General features: G+C 39.2%; 2 protein-coding genes across 2 annotated transcripts; one reads left to right on the top strand and one right to left on the bottom strand.

The window, feature by feature from the left end:
- Nucleotides 1–5,249: 5,249 nt before the first annotated feature.
- LOC128621079 (zona pellucida sperm-binding protein 4) lies at nt 5,250–7,171 on the bottom strand. The gene is made up of 8 exons (XM_053646558.1): nt 6,778–7,171; nt 6,510–6,697; nt 6,329–6,426; nt 6,101–6,258; nt 5,820–6,012; nt 5,592–5,739; nt 5,435–5,510; nt 5,250–5,362 (listed from the first exon to the last, which is right to left on the bottom strand). The coding sequence occupies exons 1-8, from the start codon at nt 7,055–7,057 to the stop codon at nt 5,250–5,252; spliced, it is 1,254 nt and encodes a 417-aa protein (XP_053502533.1). The 5' UTR covers nt 7,058–7,171.
- A 4,550-nt stretch (nt 7,172–11,721) lies between these two features.
- On the top strand, nt 11,722–15,801 carry LOC128621215 (tripartite motif-containing protein 16-like). The gene is made up of 6 exons (XM_053646818.1): nt 11,722–12,394; nt 13,764–13,859; nt 13,960–14,193; nt 14,382–14,541; nt 14,924–14,983; nt 15,094–15,801. The coding sequence occupies exons 1-6, from the start codon at nt 11,795–11,797 to the stop codon at nt 15,621–15,623; spliced, it is 1,680 nt and encodes a 559-aa protein (XP_053502793.1). The 5' UTR covers nt 11,722–11,794; the 3' UTR covers nt 15,624–15,801.
- Nucleotides 15,802–23,214: the final 7,413 nt, after the last annotated feature.

Below are 23,214 nucleotides of genomic sequence, written 5' to 3'. Positions count from 1 at the left end.
ACTCCTGGCAATGGTCGTTGGGACGTACTCGCTACGTTCCAGCAATGTACTATAAGCTATAACGTCACCATGACAAATATGGGATTCACAAGGTTACACAGCTGGACCGTTATTTGGTACGTCACTGTGACTAATATGGTCTGATCCGGGTACCGCTTTACAACATACCAGTTTAGTCGTTGGAACAAACACGCCACATTCCAACAATGTACAACTATAGCTCTTTAATGTTTTGGGGCTGCTTTTCTGCCAGAGGACCTGGACATTTTGTTAGGATACATGGCATCATGGACTCTATCAAATATCAACAGATATTAAATGAAAACCTGACTGCCTCTGCCAGAAAGCTTCAAATTGGCCGTGGTTGGATCTTCCTGCAGGACAATGATCCAAAACATACTTCAAAATCAACACAAAAATGGTTTACTGACCACAAAATCAAGGTCCTGGCATGACCATCCCAGTCCCCTGACCTGAACCCCATAGAAAACCTGTGGGGTGAACTGAAGAGGAGAGTCCACCAGAGTAGACCTCGAAATGTGAAGGATCTGGAGAGATTCTGTATGGAGGAACGGTCTCAGATCCCTCGCCATGTATTCTCCAACCTCATCAGGCATTATAGGAGAAGACTCAGAGCTGTTATCTTGGCAAAGGGAGGTAGCACAAAGTATTGACTAAAAGGGTGGCAATATTTGTTGCACACCTATATTTAACAAACTTGTTTTGTTTTGTTTGTAACTGTTTGATATCCATGAGAGCAGAGTATTTTTGTAATTTTTAAAAAACAAAATATCAAAAGGTTAAACAAAAAAGAACATTTTCACAGCCTTATTTGCCCATATTTACCACCAAGGGTGCCAAAATTAGTGGAGGGCACTTTATAAAGATAACCTAGGATATATACTATACATCTACAATTATATAGAGGGTATACAAAATACACAGTATAGAATAGAGCTACGGGATGATTACAGGCAGTAAAACATCAGTGGCCTGAAGGTGTAGTGTAGAGTTCAGCAGGGTGGTGGTTGTGAGGAAGAAGCTGGTTCTGGTGTGAATGTTCCTGTATCTTCTCCTGGAGGGAAGGAGGTTGAACAGTTTCTGACCAGGCTGAGAGGAGTCCCTGATGATTTTGCGTGCTCTACTCAGACATCTACTGTGAAGATGTTCACTGGCTGGCAGTTGTCACCAATTATGTGTCAGGCATTTTTCACTACCCTTTACAGGGCTTTGCACTCCTGTGTTGGTTTTAATGTCCATAATGCACAATGTGAATTTGGTGAAGATCTGAGAACATGACTCTTTTCCCTGCAAAAATTGTGAGGGGCCTTTGTGTTTTTGGGGCGAATCAAATCGGTGTTCTCCAATTTTCCCCAAATTCATACCGTGCATTAGGGAGGTCAAGACTGATACAGTAGTGCACTTAGTTTAGTCCTATCATGCTCCAGAGCTGACATCTGAGACTTATTTCCAATGTTACTCTCAATACATCAGTTAACGGACACATACGACTGGATGGAAATATATTATATACAGTATAAAATCATTTCGTATTTCAGTCCTCTCTGAGCTTCACCGTTTATGGATTTTTTTCATAATTCTTTTGGCTTTTAAAGAATAAGAGTTAAAGCTCAAAAATGTTTATAAACTGCTTGAATGTCTTACACCGTGTTACAGACATATTGAAATAGAAATTTAAATGGTAAATGTGATCATTTTTTGGTATCTGGTACCTTTTTGCTGGGTTTTAGTGAACGTTTCATGATGCTACACAAGCTTCAGAAGTGCAAGGGCACTTCCCACAGCGTTCAGCTAATGCAAAGTGGAGTTCCCTTTGAAAGGGAAAATTCTTAAATCCTTTTGCCTTTACTTATGGCTCTGCTTTCCTGTGATTGCTTCTGCAACTGTAATGTGTCTGTGAATGTATAGCTCACCAGTCTGAGTGCTTGTCCCCCGAAAACGCTGCTTGCAGCTTTAATTATTATTTTATTCATTACAAATGAATGTTGGAGCAACTGTTCTTTTTTTTTTTTTATTTCCCCCCACATTTTCCCCCCATATTCAGGGCCAATTCCCACCCATCGGGCAGCTCTCCCCATCACACAACAGCTACCAACCAGGGAGAATGTTTGATGTTTAGAGGAAAAAAGTGGTGACAGAAACATTTTCATCTGCATGTACTATTTAACAATGAAAGGGACTGAGCACACAGAGAGAAGGGCTTTAGACAAGGAGGTGACCAAGAAACTGAAGGTCCCTCTGAGGACAAGTACATCAGAGTCTCTAGTTTGAGAAGCAGATGTCTCACAGGTCCTCAACTGGCAGCTTCATTGAATAGTCTGAGACTGGCTAATAAAAGGAAGAGATTAAAAACACAGACATCGAACAAAGGAAGACTGGAAAAAGGTGTTATGGACAGATGAATCTAAGTTTAGGGAGATTCACACCTCAAAGAACAACATTTGTGAGACACAGAGAAACCACCATCTGTCAAGCACGGTGGAGGAAAGTTGATGGTCTGTTGGTGCTTTGCTGGTGCTAAAGTGGGAGATTTATACATGATAAAAGGGATCTTGAACAAGGAAGGCTATCAGTCCATTGTGCAAAGCCATGTCATACCTAATTCGAACCCTAACCCACGACAGAACAATGACCCAAGTCCAATCTACGCAAGAACTATTTAGAGAAGAAGTGTTCACCAATCTGTGATAGGTGCTTCAAGATGCATGGGGTGAAATGCCCTCAGATTACCTCAACACTACTGTACTACAGTACTGTTCTGTACTCCGCTACTCTGTCATACAACTGATAGAGCTTATAGAATTACTTCCTCTTACCTTACTCAGGAAGTTAAGCCTTCGTGCCTCTGGGCTCGAGAACCTTTGAAGTCCTTTCTCTTTCTCTGAAGATGTTGATAACAAAGGATTCTTACTAGGGATGCACCGAAATGAAAATTCTTGGCGCAGCCGAAACCGAATATAATGAAAAACTTGTCCGAAAGCCGAAGGCCGAATAGCGAACACGTTTTTTTTTTCGCATTTTTCCCATTTATTTTGCCATTTTTTTCACCATTGCATAAATTAAATAGTCAAAATGTACTTTTTACTATTTTGTCTTGCTTTTCAAAGAAAAAAATCAATTACAAAAACTACAATTTCAAAATATTTAACACTGAACATTTTTTTTCATTCCAGCAGGCATAGGCTACCAACAAGGCACAATGTAACTTTAAATAAATAAATGAGTAAAATAAAAATATAGTTATAGTTGTCAACATCCGAAGAGCTCCGAACGCGCTGCCGGAAGTGGCGGTCGTGACATTCGTGCGTCTCACTCTGGTTGCTAGGCTATTTGGCGAGTCATTAAACACGTCGTTGTTCGGTCAAATTTATTTGGCCTTTTCACTTAGCTGCGCTACTGAGAGCGTAACGAGTGTTTAACGAGTGTGAGTGGAAAAAGTTCAGAAAATGGTGCAAGGAATTTGACTACATGATTAGAATGGACTTCTTTTCCCCGGATGCGTACAGGCATAAATGGAGCAGTACATCTCTGCAATGCAAATACCGCATCAGAGCAACAAATTTCTGCAAGAACCAGGTTTCGCTGCACTGTGTTTCGGTATTAACCGGTGACGACACACCCCATCACAAAGAGATCATAATTATTGCTGCATGTTCTTTACCATATAGCTTTCCCATGAATACCAACCCAACCCACTATCCCCCCTCATCAGGTTGTTGGCTGTTTTCCCTGAGTCAGGCCTAGGTCAAAAAGGTCTATGATAATTATTGACACACACACACACGAACCTGTCTATAAAAGCGAACACTTCGTTAGTTGGAAAAATCAGCAAAGAGTCGAATAGTTCGAAGGGATCGAAAGAATTTCCAGACTTTATCCTTCAAAACATCCAAACACCATGGATTTCTCAGCAGGTAAGATGTATTTTAAACAATTGAAATAGTTAATTATAAATTGAAATACAATGTTTATTTAATTATCCATTTGATAGTGATAAATCTAAAACTATTCTTTCTGAATACAACAATCATCCTTATCTTGTCATTAGGTAAACAGGTACGATAGTATATCTAAATTTAATGTTCAATACACGTTCAACAACAACAAAAAAAATCAGCTTTACTTAAAATAAATGATTTTCTCAAATCATCATCCCAAGACCATTACTTTTCATTTGTTACCTTTTAATGCAAATACTTAATATCTTTATCCCAACATTTCACTGTTATACACATGCATTATAATGTGTTAAAGTGCACACACACACCATAGCTTTTGAAACAGAGCATTAACTTCCAAAGACATTTATTATTCTCATAGTCTCTTATTCCACTGGACATCAGACTATACATCTCTTCTCTACAACACACCAAAATGCTGCCCTGTTGAGTTACTGCTTTTTGTACAAAAGTACCGTTATAAAGTATGTTTAGCTTATTTTCGTTTGAATTTGTATGTCAGTTGTCAAAAAAATTAAGATTATCCTTCACACATGCTGAGAATGCCCATTTTGACCACTAGATGGTAGCAGATGTTTATCCACCTCACACATTGAAGGGTATACAACCTGTTTAAATCTGGTTTTATGAGCAGCTACCACACCCAACAGCTCAGGGACTTTAGGGACTTTCAGGGAATTATATTCTGATAATTGTTAGAATATATGAGAAATAAAACTTTCGGGGAGGGGGGGGGGGGGGGGGGAGAGAAGTGTGCTGAAGCAGGATTACTGTTACCACCCCACAGCCGATAATTTTTCTTTAACAGCACATCCCCATGCTAAACAAGTTCATGCCTGTTCTCACTTACATTATAGCAGCTATAAACAGGAGTTCTTCTCTTTCAGTTCTGGCCATTTTATCATTTATATGACACAAAGCCAGGCAGTAGAAGTTTACATTAGTCAGTCATCCTATGCATAGATGTACTTTTTATCCCCCTGCCCCCTCTATTTAACCAGGAAGGTTCCATTGAGGTTGTACTCTTCATGATCAAGCGAGCAACAGATTTGAGTTTCACAGTAAAAATTCACCCCCCGCAGCTGTAATCCAGCATGGCTTGCAGATATGAGTAAGCACCATGTGTAAGCCAGCACACTGAAATTACATGTAAATCATGAGTGTTACTCCAGTGATCACAACTCTGAACCCACCATACATGGTTATGCTAGACTCAGCTTGTGCACAACACATTTGAGTCAGACAGCCAGATTGAAAGTGAAAGATGCTTTATTCTCCATAGCTGTAAGCAAACTGAGGGGAGGAGCTTTGGGTAAAGATCACTCCTCCACTAGACACTATTCCTGAGGTGTGAGGAGAGCCTTCTGCGGCAGCATCTCTTCCTAATGAGGGAAGAAGAAAGTCCATAAGCCAGCCAAATGAAAAAGCAAACAGCGTTAAGGTGGTCTACCTACTTCTCCTGGCACATGTGGGTTCACAGGAGTCTTGTGCAGTTGGAAGACATACAGCTGTACTGCAGTGGATGTAGAGCTGAAGAAAGAAATTTAGTAGTCGAACCCATTTCATGTACAGAAGCATGTGCAAGAGCATATAGAGAACCCGAGCCTTTACCGTCTCATGCATTGGAGCCATAGAGTCTGGATCCACAAATGTGAACATCTTCAGGACAAAGCGTCTGTAATGGGTAGGGTATGCAAGTCCAGACATCACATTAACTGGCATCAGCTTGGTCAAATACCGATCATCCTTGTATGGACACCTTTGGATTACACAAGGGCATCACTTCCTGTTCAATACAGTCACTGGATTACACAAGGAGAAGACCTGTGAAGAGCTTACCCATTCACCAGGAGGTCCCACTGGGGAAGGCTGTAGGGGTTAGGGGAAGCAGTCGCCCAGCAGCCTCCCAAAACCAGGACAATATTTGGATCAGTTCTTCCCACAATGTGCACTTCAACATACACTGGTTCCCTCAGAACCTTAGTCACAGGGTAGTCAGCAGCACTGTAGTATGAGGTATAGGCTACTTCATCTGTAGTGTGGCAGAGGGGGGAATCAAATCCTGTTCAGACCATTCACAACTCAGACTACATGCTAATATCCAGACAGGAGTTTCTCACCTTCCACACACCCCTTTGCAACACAGTGACCATTTCCTAGTCTTAGTTCTACTTGGAGTGGTCCAGAAGCAACAATGGAAGGAGGATCAGCATTGGCTGAAGGGTCAATAGCCAGAGTGGCTAAGCTAACACCTGAATATTTACACTGGAAGTAAAGCCTACAAAGGAAACACAGTAGATCAGTAAAAGCCTTAAAGAAACCCCTGCCATGAGTTTTAGTTATCTTACTCATAGTGAGTGTCTCTGGTGATTGCGCCTCGGGGTCCAACACCAACTTCATAGGAAGAGAGCATCCTGTTTTCATAGACCACATAACCACCTTGGATCTGGACAGAGTGGAATAGTAGAGAGCACACCTTCCAGACATCTTAAAAATGAAAACCAGCTATTTGGGAACAATTAAACAAACCATCATGGTTGTCCCACAAGCAGTTACAGGAAACTGGTATATAGCAAAGGCTGTATTCGAGTCAACAGGACCACAGGGTCCAGTGTTTCCTCCCAACATGCTGATGGACTCCAGGCTTATCCTGGGAATTGTTGTATCTCTGGCCACCACCAGCACAAACTGGCCATCAAGGGTACACTGGACGGTCACTGGCAATACCAAAGAAAAGAAAGGTGTCAGTGAACAATTTTTAATCACAATAAAAGATCAGATAGGACTCCAATCTTACCCATTTTCCCATAATAGCACTGTTGACCATCAAAACAGCAGTTTATAGTGGTGCACTGATCACCATTGATGCCAGGTCCTCCACAAGGAACCCTTTCATAATCTTGCACTTGGCATTTTGCAACCTGGCCAGGTATCTGTGGCTGTAAAGTGGGCTTCCCAGGAATCTGAGGAGCTTGAGGTGGCATTTTCACAGCTTGTGGGGATGGAGGTGTACTGCTCACATAGTTGAAGACCAGAAAAAGCCACACAAGTGCTAAACTTACCCTTGTATTTGCCATTGCTCCCAAACTGCACACACCAATATTGAGACAGTTAGCAACAGTGGCCTTTTATTGTGTCTTTCTCCTAATTGTCTCTGGAGTCTCCTCCTACTCAACTAGTCATTAATAGTGTTCCAGCCGTGTCTCACCATTAACTGCTTTAATCACTGGGTTCATGTTAATGGCGGTCATTTTGAGAGGTGTTTGAAATAGATATTTGTTCAGTTACTGGTCACGTTAATTGTCTTTGAGAGTAATGTAATGCTAACACATGCAAACCTTAGTTATATAAATTAGATGGCAGCTAATCAACAGAAAAATTACACCCATTGTTTTAATGTATACATTTAAATTAAAAATACTTTTTTGTCTAAAGTTGAAATCAGTATTGTGAAAAGTTGCATAAGCTGAACACAAAATTGTAACATTAACCACAAACACTTCACATTTTAATTACTTCTAATGTTAAAAGTGCTGTGGTTTTAAAATGGCTAGTGCATTATTTATGCACTAGACGCTAGACATTATTTATTTCCCTCAATATTCACAACCACAATATTATTTTTTAGTCTTGATAGTGAAGATCTGATTGTAGCTTATGTTACTTTTATTTTGACTGAGTTTTGTTTCCTTGTAGGGTGTCAGTGTGAAGCTACAATCACAAAGATGAAGCCAGACAAAAATACAAAATAAAAGTTGCCCTGAACCACAAACCTCACTCAAAAGTTAAATCTATAATATGAATCCTCAAATTGCCTTTTCATGTTGGTTAGAAAATGAAATATCATGATTATAAATATATTTTATTAGATTATTAATAGCAATGATAATATTTAATCTATGTGACTATTAGTAAACATGTACTAATGCCTCCATTTACCAACTTTAGAATGTGTTACGGGTTCAACGTGATGGTTGTTTTATTTATATAGTTTATTTATAGATTTCTACCCAAGTAAACCGAGGGTTTTTCCTTAGTTCCATTTGGCCAAACTACGTATTATTTTACTCAGTGTGACGGTTCTTCCCTGCTAGCAGAAGACTCTCCTCACTCCCAACTCCCAGAATATTCAGGGTTCTTTGAGTGAAGCTTAAGGTTCTCAGAGAGCTCAGTGTTATTCTGCCCAAGCTGAGGGTCCTTCTGCACAAACCAAGGGTTTTCACATCCATGCTAAAGGTCCATCTTCCAAACTGTGGGTCCTTCTGATCAAACTGGGCGTTCTTCTGCCCAAAATGAGGGTTCTTTCACCCAGTCTGAAGGTGCCTAAACCATAGCTAAGGACAGTCTCAGTATAAATCAGGGTTCTTTCTGTGAAACTTTTTCCATCATGGGTTCTTTCACCCAAACTCAGGGTTGTACCATCCAAAATGTGTGTCCTTAGAGGGTTCTTCTGCCCAAAACGGGGGTCCAGTGAGTGTTTCTAAACTACTTCACTTTAAGGTTAAACACTGATGTACTTTTGATTAAGGATTAGTTATGGGATCACATTCATTTATATATTATGTAATTTTTCTCAATTCTCAAAATCTGAGGAGGAATGAATAAAAATATAAACTTATAAAAATATAAACTTACAATATATAAACTTGTAATATAAAGCAAAAAGAAATATATCACAAAACTTCAACAGTAAGATTTGCTAAAAAAGTGGTTGAAAAAAAATGTAAATCATTATTTTAAAAAATGTTTACAAGAATATAATTTATTACGATACAGTGTTGTCATATTTACCACTGTGATTCACTTTACAGTTAAACAATAATGTTATTAAATTATTAAAATGATTTAAAACATTTTTACTGAAACTCAACAATTGTTTTTCAAAACTATAGTTTACTTGAGTTACCCCGGTTCTCTGCTAGCATTAAGTGAGGTGTCTCACTATGGGATACGCCCCTTCTGCATATTCCTCAGAATCGTATCGTATCGTAACCGTATCGGCTGGCAGGCATGATGCTTGTGCCAGTATTTTAAAATCAACTTTGTCCAGCGGTTCAAAGGGAAACTCCAAAAGCGCTTCAAGTACCTAAATTAAATCCCATTCGAGACTGGCAAATCTCGCCGCACCCCTTCATAAAGCGGCATACTAACGGGTGCTGTCCCACTCTCTTACCATCAAAGCCTATGTGGCATGCCAAACTAGCATCCAGAAACACTTTTATGATTGAAAACACTTTCCGATGAACTATCAAATCTTGCAGAAAACAAAGTATCACTGCCACCGAACATGGAAAGGGGATCTCATGCTTAGCTTGACAAAAGGTCTGTGTAGCGGAAGAGACCACGACTCCTCGTAGAGAATATATATGATCTCCGCCAGCCAGTATTTCCCTGACCAACGTGGAATCATTAGTATTATATCAATCCCTCCTCTCTCACTATGTGGAGATAGAAGATATAAGCCATATATGACTTAATGACTTTTCTGGCCTGAACAAGACCCATGGGTACCATTGAGTCAAAAAGAATGGGCATCTCCACTGGCGCAGTGCCAGCACTGCTGTTGACGTCACTCTTACTCTCCTCCGAGAGTGCCCTAATGGGTCTAGTCTCAGAGACGCTACCCAGTGTTGGACTTCTCTCATGAATAACTGACCTTGGGGAATGACTATCAGTGCTGAAACCATCAGCCCTAACAGCCTGAGGCATGTGTGGAAGGAAACGCTGTTTTCCCTCCGAAACTCAGCCAGGCACTGAGAATTTTTCTCACTCTCTCCTCTGACAATCGTGCTCTGAATATCACCGAATTCAGTGACAGTCCCAGATATGATATTAACTGTGTGGGGATCAACACACTCTTTTCGGGGTTTAATTCTAAACCCAGTGTCTGCATGTGCCCCAAGAGCATCATGCTGCTCTCTCGCTTGTGCTCTGACTGAGCTCTCAATAGCCAGTCGTCTATATATGTAGCGATGTCTTTTTCTCTGAGTGGAGATAGAGCCGCTTCTGTGCACTTGATGAACACTCTCGGGCTGAGGGACAAGCTGAAAGGAAGAACTAGGAGTGGTCAGGAGTGAGCAGAGAGATTCAACACACACACACACACACACACACACACACACACACTAAACAGTTTCTCTATGTGAGTCTGTGCGTGCGTGTGTGTGTGCGTGTGTGTGCGCGTGCGCGGGGTTCAGTCCTGCTCGCCGATACAACTCATCTTCTACCGCTCTCACGTCCTGAAAGTCACAAACACACAAAACACAGCGGTCAGCACACATCTGATTTCATGTCTGAGTGGAAAAGTGTTTTTGGTACTTTAAAGCAGATCTGAATTCTCTCCATCCGTTTCTGTCCCCGAACTGCCGGTAAAACTGACCAGTCACAGAGCGCGTGAACGCTGCAGCAATAACCGGCACCTACTTCCGGTTACAGATTTGAAACTAAAAGTGACGGTTACACTGGGATTTTAAAGAATGACAGCTCATGACATCTCTCTGTGCAAAAGTTTGTACACGTTTACATGAAAAGAACAAAGAGATGTATAATCTATGAAAGGAATCTATCATTATCACATCTAACAAAAATCATTAAACAGCGTGTGTTAAGATAAAAGCAGTGAAACAAAAAATAAATTATATTAATGAACAGTTTAAATCTTCGTTTCTTGATTGTCTGCTTTAAATTTGTTGGCTTTGTACCTCAGTCTATCTATCTATCTATCTATCTATCTATCTATATATCTGGAATATTTGTAACTAAGCAGTGCTCATCACATGGCCAATTCCGTGTCTACTATGATGTTTGGTGGTGATAGTATCCGTAATAAGATTAGAGATACAGGAAGTGTGTGCTTAAATTTAGCATGCATTTTGTTTGAGTTAATCTAAAAATCATTGACTAAGTCCATGTGGCATGTGGAGTCACAACACAGGCAGGTAACATCAAACAAGGATAATCTACAGTATAATCTAGGAGAACAATGAAGGACACAAGACAGGGTGCAGAAAAGACATGACTCAAAATAAAATGCTCTGCTGGGATTCATGACAGGATCATGTTGTGGGGATGTTTTCCACCAGCAGAGACTCTGAGACTTGTCAGGATTGAGGAAAAGATAAACAGGTCAAAGTTAAGAGATATGCTTGAGGAAAAATGCTTAAAAGCACCCAGGACCTCAGATTGGAGTGCATTTTTACCTTCCAACATGACAATGACCCAAAACACAACCAATACAATGTGCTGATATACAGTAAGTGTGTGAATGTTCTTGAGTGGCCTAGCCAGAGCCTGGATATGAATCCAAATGAACATCTCTGGTGAGACCTGAAAACAGCAGTACAGCGACACTCCCAAACCCACATGACAGATGTTGAAAGGCACTGCAGACATCAAACAGAGAAGATCCTTTAATCCAGGTGTGCCAAGCTTGTAGCATCACACCTACAAAAACATAACGTACTGAGTAAAGGGTCAGAATGCTGAAAATGTAATATTTCAGTGATTATATAAAACTACATTCAAATACACAACAAAATCAAATCAGATTTCAATGAATTGAAAGTTTAAATCAGAAAGAATCTCCTGCTGTAAGGCTACACTTTTCCTTAAAAGCCTAAACTCTCTCTTTAAAGCCACGCCCACTCTGTCTGTCTGCCCATTCTCTCACGCCCACTCTGTCTGTCGCTCTATACACACACAGGACCAGGAAGTTCATTTCAGAGAAAACGAAAGTTAGAAAGCTCGGAGTCTCTCTCTCTCTCTCTCTCTCTCTCTCTCTCTCTCACTCACTCTGAGTGTGTGTGTGCAGGAAAATGGCAGAATCCAGTATTTCAGTAGATCAGCTTTCAGTAGATCAGTTCAGCTGTCCAGTGTGTCTGGATCTGCTGAAGGATCCAGTAGCTATTCCCTGTGGGCACAGTTACTGTAAGGTGTGTATTAATGGCTGCTGGGATCAGGAGGATGTGAAGGACGTCTACAGCTGTCCCCAGTGTAGAGAGACTTTCACTCCAAGGCCTGTTCTACGCAGGAACAACATGCTGGCTGAAGTGGTGGAGAAACTGATGAAGACTGAACTCCACGCTGCTTCTCCTGCTCACTGTTACACTGGACCTGGAGATGTGGAGTGTGATTCCTGCACCGGGAGAAAACGCAAAGCCGCCAAGTCCTGTCTGGTGTGCCTGGCCTCCTATTGTGAAGCTCATCTTAAACCTCACTATCAGTCTCCTGCCTTTAAGAAGCACAAGTTAGTTGAAGCCTGTGCAGAGCTCCAAGAGAAGATCTGCTCTCAGCACGACAAACTGATCGAGATCTTCTGTCGTACTGACCAAAGCTTCATCTGTTACTTGTGTTCGATGGATGAACATAAAGGTCATGATACGGTTTCAACTAAAGCAGAAAGAACTGAAAAACAGGTGAGAACTGGGCATCATTATTCTTTTAAAAGTCTGAATATATCTTCATAATCTAATTTCTATTTAGTTGATTTAATTGTTTATATGACTGTCATTCACTTTTATTAAAAGTCAGTGTTGTTGGTAAGGAAGTATTAAATAGATCAGACCATGCAGTGTACTTCAAACAACCAACAGCCAACCATCTTCTTACAGCATTTTACAGATAAAGTGCACAATGACCAAGTTACAACTCCATAAAAGTGTTATTATGGTGTTGGTGTTTAAATCATTTTAAATTATTTATTGTGTGTGTGTGTGTGTGTGTGTGTGTGTGTGTGTGTGTGAGAGAGAGAGAGAGAGAGAGAGAGAGAGAGAGCGAGACTACATACTGTGTAACATGACTGGAAAATGCAAAACGTTTTCGAAGTCTCATTTGTCATTTGTGAGTACACACCCTCAACTAAATGACATGAAGCGTGATTGTGGAATTGTAAAACGTGGGGAGAACTCTGGGAACTTGAGCTGGACCTCTGGGTGGCTTCTGCTTCGTGCTAAATAACCAGGACCCAAAGAGCTCCAAGTAAACTCATGTATTTTAGGATTCATTTCCAAAACCCTGTATCTGTTGTTCTGGATGTAGGAGTCCTGATCAGGGTTGAGGTGGATCTGGAACTTCTCCTAGTAACACCAGGCACAAAGCAGGAGAAGTCACCCTGTAGGCCACCCTGGAGCACAATGCATACACATTCTCACACTCATTCACACCTAGGGGCAATTTAATATAGCCAGTTCACATATCTGCATGTTTTGTGGGAAGTAGGAGGAAACCAGAGAACCCAGAGGAAACCCACACAACCATGGGGAGGACACACAGACAGTAACCCAAGCCCAGTATTGAACCCAGGACCCTAGAGCTGTGTAGCTGTACTGCCACCTACTGCATCAGTTGGGAATAACTAGGGTTCAGGCATGATGTTTATCACAACTTTTAGTTATTTCATAACCCCAATTCAATTTTCTGCAGGTAAAAAAGAGACCTTAATCTGCCTGAATGTGAGTGGATTCATGGTGTAGTTCAGTACAGTGAATACTGCTGAATTCTGTTAATGTTTCTGTAACAAAAACAACATTATTTCTGCAGCTGCCATTTTCACACAAAACTAAGCTTATTATGTAATAAGTGCTGAAGAAAATATGAACATAGAAGTGACTTTGTTTTGGGTCTCTATTTTAGTCAATGTAATATTTCTAGTTTTAATTTAATTTCTAGCACTAATGCTTTTTTACACAATTTATTTAGTATTTTTATATATATTCTTGTACTATAATCATGTAGAACATGAGCTCCTGATGCAGAAATAATGAAATGTATTTTATTTGGTCTCAGAATGAGCTACAGGAGGAGCAGATGAAATCGCAGCAGAGGATCCAGGAGAAGCAGGAGAAGGTGCAGGAGCTGAAACAGACTGTGGACACTATTAAGGTGAGGAGTGAACACACACACACACACTAAATGGATGTCTAGAAGGAGACTCTTTCTAAACATTTTCGTCTGTGTGTGTGTGTGTGTGTGTGTGTAACAGATGCGTTCACAGGCAGCAGTAGATGAGAGTGAGAAGATCTTTACTGAGATGATCAGCTCCATGGAGAAAAAGCGCTCGGAGGTGAAGGAGCTGATCAGAGCTCAGGAGAAAGCTGATCTGAGTCGAGCTGAACGACTCCTGAAGCAACTGGAGCAGGAGATTGCTGATCTTAAGAGGAGAGTCACTGAGCTGGAGCAGCTTTCACACACACACGATCACATCCACTTCCTCCAGGTAACACTCACTGTCTGATCCACAGAGGGCGCTGTTCCTCACAAAGTTTCCTCCTAAAAGCTCATTACTGCAACAATAAATGTTTCTGTCTGAGATCACAAGTGTGTGTTTGGTCTGATTCAGTCTGAGATTCATTCGTTCCTCTCCTACACTTTGCTCCTTCTCTATTATGTGTTTCCTCTCTGTAGAGTTTCCCGTCTCTCTGTGTTTCTCCTGGATCTGAGGACTCACCCAGCTTCACTGTCCATCAACATCTCTCATTTGATGGAGTGAGGAAATCTCTCTCAGATCTGAAAAAACGAGTGGAGGAAATCTGTGAGGAGGAATTCAACAAAATCCGTCCACAAGGTAAACAAGCAAACATTTGTCATAACAAATATTATGAAGATTAGATAAGAACTGAGGCCTTAATTCCTACATAAAATCCATGAGAAAATAAAACACACATATTGTCAGAGCTTCACCTGGGAAAAGTGTTTGCTTGTTCTCGTGGTTTAAGGTTTTGAGGTGTCGCTGATTCTTACATTCAAACGCTGCACAGTGTTGGGACATTTTTGACCAATAACTTGATGAAGCTCTAAATCCAGTAGAACTCCATGGAGATGTGTCTGACTAGGAGCAACGAAGTCTAATCTAATCTAATTTCAATTAAATCTCATTTTTCATTTTCATGCTTTAAACTGTTTCCACCTCATTTTCCCATCTCCATTTTGTCTCTGTGTCTCCACAGCTGCAGCAGTTCAGATGATTTTACTCTTAGAACCAGAGAGCAGAGAAGATTTTTTGCAGTGTACGTGTAACACACACACACACACACACACACACACACACACACACACACACACACACATTATAAATCCTGTGATTAATATCTAACCTGTGGACATTTTATTGTTTTAGATTTCTGTTATCTGACTCTGGATCCCAACACAGTAAATCATCACCTCATTCTGTCTGAGAAGAACAGAGCGGTGAAGCGCAGTGAGAGAAAACAGCGATACTCTGATCATCCAAAGAGATTTAACACCTGGCCTCAGGTGTTGTGTAAGGAGAGTGTGTGTGGACGCTGTTACTGGGAGGTGGAGTGGAGCAGTGAGAGCTGGCTGTACATTTCAGTCTCATATAAAGAGATCAGCAGGAAAGGACGGAGTGATGCGTGTTTGTTTGGACACAACATTCAGTCCTGGAGTCTGTGGTGTTCTTCTTCCTCTGTCTCTTTCTGGCACAATGACATTCAGACTGATCTCCGAGGTCCAGCGTCCTCCAGAATAGGAGTGTATGTGGATCACAGTGCAGGAACTCTGTCCTTCTACAGCGTCTCTGACACGATGAAGCTCCTCCACAGAGTCCACACCACATTCACTCAGCCTCTATACGCTGGGTTCTGGATGTATTATAACTCGACTGTGAGGTTCTGTGATCTGAAATGAAATGTTGGAAAAAGTTTTTATTAAAATTATAACTGAGGTGTTAGATTTATTTTCTCCCCGAGTTAGAATGGCACTTTTGTGTGCAGAAACTGTAACAGTGCTACATTATTATTATTATTATTATTATTATTATTATATTTTTGGATAAATAATTATATACATTATGACTGTGACATAGTGCCACGAAAAAAAAAAGAAAAAAAGAAGGTTAGGAGAACAAAGTGGTAATATTTTGAGAATAAAGCAAAAATGACACGGCGGTAAAGTTGGTTTTATATATGTATATATATATATATATATATATATATATATATATATATATATATATATGGACTAATACATGTTTTAACACACTGCTAGCATGAATTAAATATATAACTATCTGTCTATATCTATCTATTCAGGTATAAAAGTATTGGAATGCTGTCTAGCTCCAAAAGTATAAATTCAAGCTAGCAACTTGCTAAATTATGCAAGGAACTAGTTAGTTCATGCTAGCAACATGCTAATCCATGCTAGCAAGGTGCTGAAACATGCTAGCAAAAACGCTAATTCATGTTAACACGTTAGTGTGTTAAAACATGCTCATTCATGTAAGCAACATGCTCAACCATGCTAGCAACATGCTATTCCATGCTAAACCACCCAGAACACCCTAGCAACAGTCTAGCAACCACCCAGAACACTCTAGCAACCACCAATCTATCTATCTATCTATCTATCTATCTATCTATCTATCTATCTAATGAACTCTATAATGATTGTCACTCTGTCTATATTTCAGACTCTTTCTCAAGCCAACATCAAAGTTTGTCGTGATGAACTTTACCTATCTAGTTTTATTTTATATCTTTAACCATTTTCTGGTCAGGAGTCAGGAAACACACAGTGCACTCTGAGAGCATAAACAACAATTTCAGAAGTTTTAAAAATATATTAAAAAGTAACTACTATATCTCATTGACACACAAGAATTCAGAGCCTTTTCTGAGACACTTGAAACTGAGCTCAGGTGCATCCTGTGATCATCTTAGAGATGTTTCTACAACTTGATTAAAGTTCTCCTGTGGTAAATTCAGTTGACTGGTGTAGAGGAAATGGGTCTGTTTATACAGGAAGCACTAGTAATGTGGGGTATAGTAAGGTCCATAAATATTTGGACATTGACAAAGTTATTGTTAATTTTAGCTGTCTACTACAGTGTATTGGAGATGAAATTAAAGAATGAATATGAGCTCAAAGTGCAGACTTTCCTCTTTAATTTGAGGATATTTACATCCAAATCAGGTGTAGGAATTACAGCACTTTTTATAATTCCCTCATTATTCCCTCATTCTTTCACTTACAAGTACGCAGATAAAAGTGTAGAGTTGATTTCAGGTGTGGCGTTTGCATTTGGAATCTGTTCTTGTTAACTCTCAATATGAAGTCCAAAGAGCTGTCACTGCCAGTGAAGCGAGCCATCATTAGGCTGAAAAATCTAAACAAACCCAAAAACATTAGGTGTGGCCAAATCAACTATTCAGTACGTTCTTACAAAAAGAAAGAATGTGTGTTGTGCATGTACAGAGGTCACATTTTCTCCAGGAATCTGTTCATCAGTGGCTCAAACCCCTCCTGCACTCTTAAAAAAAGTGCCACAAAGAACCAAACAGGGTGTTTCACAGCGAGGCCATAGAAGAACCTTTTTCGGGTTCCACAAAGAACCTTTTAGTGGATGGTTCATTGAAGAACCATTTTTCCTTAGTGCCACAAAAATCTTTTCAGGTTCTACAAAGAACCCATTTCAAAGGTTCTTTAAAGAACCAGTCAAAAAAATACATTTTCTTTATGGCACCAATAGATCCAAAACTGCTTAAAATTAACTAGGATTTTTTCTGCAATGAAACAAATTTTCTCATATACATTGTTTAAAAAGAACTAGAGTAACAAGATTTGAAAAGATGATTATTTATTGAATTACAAGTCGATCTGTGTGTGTGTGTGTGTGTGTGTGTGTGTGTGTGTGTGTGAGAGAGAGAGAGAGAGAGAGAGAGAGAGAGAGTGAGAGAGTGTATATTAATACATAACATTTAACTCAATTGTGACAATTTTAAGAACAATTTTAAACAATGCAGCAGATCTTTTTCTTGGCATCACATACTTATGTCAACCTTAAAATGCATTTCATTCTTTACAAATCAAGCCTAGTGGCTCTGTATTAAAAGAAACTGCTGAAATGTGACTACAACTTATTACCAGTCTGAAATGTTATTACAAGTTAACTTTCCTTCAGATTCCATTTATTATGGAACCATTACAGAAACTCTTAAAATTCTGTTTTTGTGATGGAGGTTTAAAATTAAATTACAAAGCTGACATAAACAGCAGCAACAAAGGACAAGATCAATAGTTTTAAGCAACTACAGAGAATTAAAAACCTTTTGTACAGGGACAGGTCCACTCCTTTTAAAGACAAAGGCCTGTTAATGTGAACACTGGAAAACACCTTCCATCCCATATTACTGAGCAATACATGCCTGTTTTGTGTGTCCCAGTGACACTTCATCAAGCCACTGGCAAACTTCTGCGACTGTCCAATGCTCAGTCATGCCTGTAAAGCAGAACAAAGACATTCATGTTATAAAATGCGCAATGTTAGTAAGTTGGATCTGCAATTTTACAACTGCACTTTAAAATTTGACACAGCTAGCTTGGCATGAAAATTAACAATATGTTTTACTTTATATTAATTCAACAAACATCAAATTTAACTTAAAATAATATCCACACTGCAGTAAATTCATTTAAGATCATTTGAATGTAATTCCACAGCATTTCTACCAAATGTTCCTTTAGTCAAGCCAAGAAAGTTGGACGTTGAAAAATATATCCCGTATTTAATTGAATTAGCTATTTATAGTTTTATGAATTCACACTTACTGCTCACTTTTAGTCAGACCCTCAGAAAAAAAGGACTCTCAATCAGCAGGTGCAGAAATTAAAGTGAGAAGAAAAGACTCCAAACTACATCTGTTTACAAAAGAGAATTAAATTAGCTAATTTTTTTATCAGTTTAAAGAAAAGAAAACAACACGATGCACTGCCTGGCCAAAGAACACAAATATTTTACTGGACCAGCTTTATGTATGATTTAGGTAGGCATGCATTCATCATGAAATTGTTTCCACAAACTTATGGAACATCACAACATTTATTTCCATCAACAGCTGCATTCATTTCTGACCAAGATCTTGTATTGATGTTTCCAGATGTGGAGGGAGGAACATAGGATGGAAGTAGACGCCAACCCGAATTTTCAAGGTGTAAAAGTCACATTTAGCCAGAATAGTAATCCATATCGAACAATCATATAAAAATCCAACTAACATCGATACCAAGATTACATTTTCACAAGCGCAACGCGTTTTAAACTAGATTTTTATAAGCATTTTTAACACTTTAAAAAAACCTGAACATTGTACCACTTGCTAGTCATCCTGGATTTCATTAACATTTATTGGAATCTGTTATAAATATCCATCACGTTTTGAATCAATACATGTATTATTTGGATCTCTAGAATAATTTATGGTTTAGGATCTTCTCTGTTCAACCCGTTTGTGTAATGTGAGACAGCGCTTTCATTAAAAGCTTCAAGCAATCAGACTCTATTACATTCATTCCTAATCAGTGTGAAATACTATAGATATATTTTTATCATCCTGGGGAGGGTCTCTGGTTGCACAGTGGAAGAATCACAGTGGTTGCAGTCGAGAGGTGCAGGTCAGGCTACAGTGTAGGCTAGAGGACTGCATTGGGATTGGGATCCCGTGCGTCCCGCGAGACCCAACGCAAATCTTGCGGGAACAGGCGGTTTTACCTTTGCTGCGGGTAGGAGTGGGCGGTCAAAAAATATAGCGCGGGTCCTGGGATTTGGCACGTAACAAGAATGGAGTCAACAAATGAAGTTGAGAAGAAAATTAAAGCGGCCATTTACTTCACAAAAACAAAGCAAGGCAATGTCCAACATTTAGAAAAATTTTCAGTTACTGATAGAAATGGAAAAGAATTGAACTTTGTAAGTTGCAATAAATGTGCAAAAGTATTTGTTTACAACAGGCACAAATCTGGCACCTCTGGGTTGAGGCGACATATCCGCTCCGTTCTCCAGGGTGCATCCTTCGTTTCAGCACCAAAGCCCGTCAATGCTGAAATAGCCGAATATCTCAGCACCTGACTCACGGACAATCCAGATCCAGACAGTGTGTTTGAATGGTGGAAGTTCAACAGAGAGCGCTTTCCTGCGGTTTCAGTTTGAGTATCCCTGCATCCAGTATGCAGTCAGAGAGGGCATTTAGTGTGTGGATGTTGGAAGAAAGACACACAAGTCTGGGACCGCAGTCGAACAGTAACATTCTCTTTCTCCATAGCAATCTGGAGTAGGTTAGGCCAAGTCATTCATAATTTCATTCATTCCTTCAATAGCCTACGTTTAATGTTTTATAGTATTATTTATTTTATTTTTGCTATATGTTAATTAGCTACATAAACACCTGATATTTTATATTTTTATTTCCTATTTATTTTACTTTTTATTTTATTTGTTTTATATTTAATTTGTTTCATATTTATTTAGGCTATTTTATAAGTAATTCAATTAAATATTGTGCCTTGTTGGGTTACCAGAGTTTAACTATTAGGCTATTGTTAGGTGTGTGTGTTATGCATACGTTTAAATATTTAAATAAGTTTTTAGGCTCTGCTAGTTATGATGTTATAAAAGTTGATAGAGTTTTATAAGGCTAATAAAAAATTGGCCCAATGTGTTTGTCCTGTGTGGTGCTTTACTTGTGCTTTGTACTTGTGGTCAGTTTAATTAAACGCAATGTTTAATGTCTGTTATTCTGAACGTTTAGCATAGCCCTAACGTTTGTGTAAAATTTTCACATCTACAAGCTGTGACAGAATGTTTGCGGGAACGGGCGGTAATGGTCAGAAATTCAGCGGGAGTGGGATTAAGAAATCCGTCCCGCGCAGGGCTAGTGTAGGCTACTCCATAACCGCTGTAGACATGCAGAGTTTACGGAGTAGGTCTGACACAGAAGTTAGTGATGGAAAGATCAGATCGTTTAAATGACTTGGACCTTTGAATCTCTTTCATCAAAATGAAATGAACGAATCTTTATTTAGTTTTCAAATGAACGAAATGATGAATAAATTTGTAATAAACCTTTCTCTCTAATATATATATATATATATATATATATATATATATATATATATATATATATATATAAGATGTCTACCAGGACTTTATGGAATAATATTACTTTATTAACAATTGTATTAAAAAAAAAATAGAGCCATTAAAACATTCAAGGAAGTTCAAACATTTACTCTGTACGCCCTCACTAGGCCAAACGTCCATACACAAATAAAATGCTAACTCTGCACAGCACTGCCCTCTGGTGGTTATTACACGGCACAATAGAAATTGTGTTCAAACCCTAAACAGTGTAAAATAAAATAACAATTAAATAAAAAAGGAATCAGCCGCCAGATCAGTGCTCCAGAGAAAACATGCACTTTTCTTCAATTTGTTTCTGGTCATGAGTCCTCTTTGTGCATACAGTCCTTTTCAAACGCTCCTGGAAAATACAACCAGCGCTCCTAAATACCCCTAAATACCCCCCACCCTTATCTAACTATCTTCGCTGCCGGACAAACCCTAATGGTCTCGAACAACACAAAGCTTCCCAATCTTCCCCTGAGCGCAAAAAAACAGTCACGTTCCTCCCTCGAGCCCGTCTCCTCTCACCTCTTATCTCTCAATGATCCTCCACTCCAGGTGAGTCTAAATCATTCCTGCCTTCAGTCAATGGGAAGAGAACATGCTGTGGAAAGGTTCAGAGAGGCGGAGCCAATGCCAAACAAAGAGAAACCCCCAGTGTTCATCAGAAACTGTACCATTTTCAATAGCTGAATTCCAAAACATCTACTCACCATAGTTTCTATCATATTCCAATTAGGAAATCATGACAGAAATTATTAATTCCCCATTCAATTGTGTCTTCTGGTCCTACAAGTGGTCTCTCAGAGAGAGATTGGTTCATTTTTGTGACCACACAAACACAACATCCTTTCGGTCATGAATGAAATGACTTGGGAGATGAACTAATCAATTCTGTTTCCTGTTCGTACAAGAGTCAGAATTGATTAGTGAATCTCCCGAGTCAGAACGAATCACTCTCTGTCTGTGTCCGAAATGGCGGACTACCCTACTACACAGTAGGCAAAAAGCAGTACGTCAGAGGGGTGGTATGTCCGAATTCTCAGTAGGAGAGAAACACCCGGATGACGGACTGCTTCCGGTCAGATTTTGCAGCGCGCGAGTTAAAAAAAAAAAAAATGTCGGAAGACAGCGTCGGCTCTTTTTAAGTATTAAAGCGTGGTTAAACAGGACTTGTTGAACAATATCTGAATAAATCATTAACTTGTTGAAGATTTAAACAAGAAAACAGTTGTCACAGCGTTTGAAACATTTTTTATGATCTCCATCATGACTTAGCGGCCAAGCTAACGGTAACAAATTCACCTCAGCCCGTTAACCCCGCCCACATTACATCACTAATTCACTTCACTTTCCTGATGTTACTTTGGTTACATTAATTTATAAGCTTAATTATTTATGAATTGATAATATTTGTGAAGTTAATTTTTTTGTTCCATATTCATTTTATTTCATTTCTTAGGCTTCATGGTATTATCTTAGTACTTGTAGAAAAAAATGACAATGCTGATGAATAAATGCTATAAATGTGTTGCTGATTGTTGCTTGATGTTCCTTGAGGCACAGGTGTGTCTTATGAGTACATTTTTGAGATGATGGGTCAGATAGAAATTCCACAAGCACCATTATATTTGCATTATTTTAATTGCTTCCATCAAAACTAATACAATTTCCATTAAAAACATTTGAATTTTGAAACTGAACATAACTGCCAAAGACAATCTTCATTTTAAATTATTTTATCTTTTATTCCACTTGAAATCAGACTGTACAACTCTTCTATAAAACACACCAACATGCGGCCCTGTTGAGTTACTGATTTTTGTACATGTACCATTATAAAGAATATTTGTTTATTTCCTTGTGAATTTGTATGTCAGTTGTTAAAAGATAAATAGAACAATATTTTTCCTCACATGCTGAAAATGCTCATTTTGACCATTAGATATTTTTCATCCACCTCACACACTGAAGGGAATAAAATCTGTTTAAATGAGTAGCTACTACACCTGCATGACAGTCCATGGACTTTAGGACTGTATTCTCATAGTTAGTTGGATAGGAAGAAAACACTTCTATTGTAAAGTCATCTACACAGGGCAGTGGGCTGAAGCAGGATTACTGCTGCCACCCCAAAGCTGATTATTTTCCTTTAACAGCCTGTCCCCATGCTAAACAAGTTAGCTCCTGTTCTCACTTACATTATAGCAGCTATAAACAGTCACCCCCCTCTTCTCTTGCACAAAAGCTTGTCATGCTACTCTTTATGATGCAAAGTCAATCAATAGGTTTACATTAGTCAGTCATCCTATGCACAGA

The sequence above is a fragment of the Ictalurus furcatus genome, chromosome 17 (genome assembly GCF_023375685.1).
Source record: "Ictalurus furcatus strain D&B chromosome 17, Billie_1.0, whole genome shotgun sequence".
Lineage (NCBI taxonomy): Eukaryota > Metazoa > Chordata > Actinopteri > Siluriformes > Ictaluridae > Ictalurus > Ictalurus furcatus.
The sequence above is the reverse complement of the archived record's forward strand: the minus strand, read 5'-3'. Positions and strand labels throughout refer to the sequence as shown.

Coding starts and splice junctions, on each gene's coding strand:
- LOC128621079 (XM_053646558.1), bottom strand. CDS start 7,057: ATGGCAAATACAAGGGTAAGTTTAGCACTTGTGTGGCTTTTTCTGGTC. Junction 5,740..5,819: donor TGGGACCTCCTGGTGAATGG/GTAAGCTCTTCA, acceptor TGTAATCCAAAG/GTGTCCATACAAGGATGATC. Junction 5,363..5,434: donor ACCCACATGTGCCAGGAGAA/GTAGGTAGACCA, acceptor TTCCCTCATTAG/GAAGAGATGCTGCCGCAGAA.
- LOC128621215 (XM_053646818.1), top strand. CDS start 11,795: ATGGCAGAATCCAGTATTTCAGTAGATCAGCTTTCAGTAGATCAGTTC. Junction 12,395..13,763: donor CAGAAAGAACTGAAAAACAG/GTGAGAACTGGG, acceptor ATTTGGTCTCAG/AATGAGCTACAGGAGGAGCA. Junction 14,542..14,923: donor CAACAAAATCCGTCCACAAG/GTAAACAAGCAA, acceptor GTGTCTCCACAG/CTGCAGCAGTTCAGATGATT.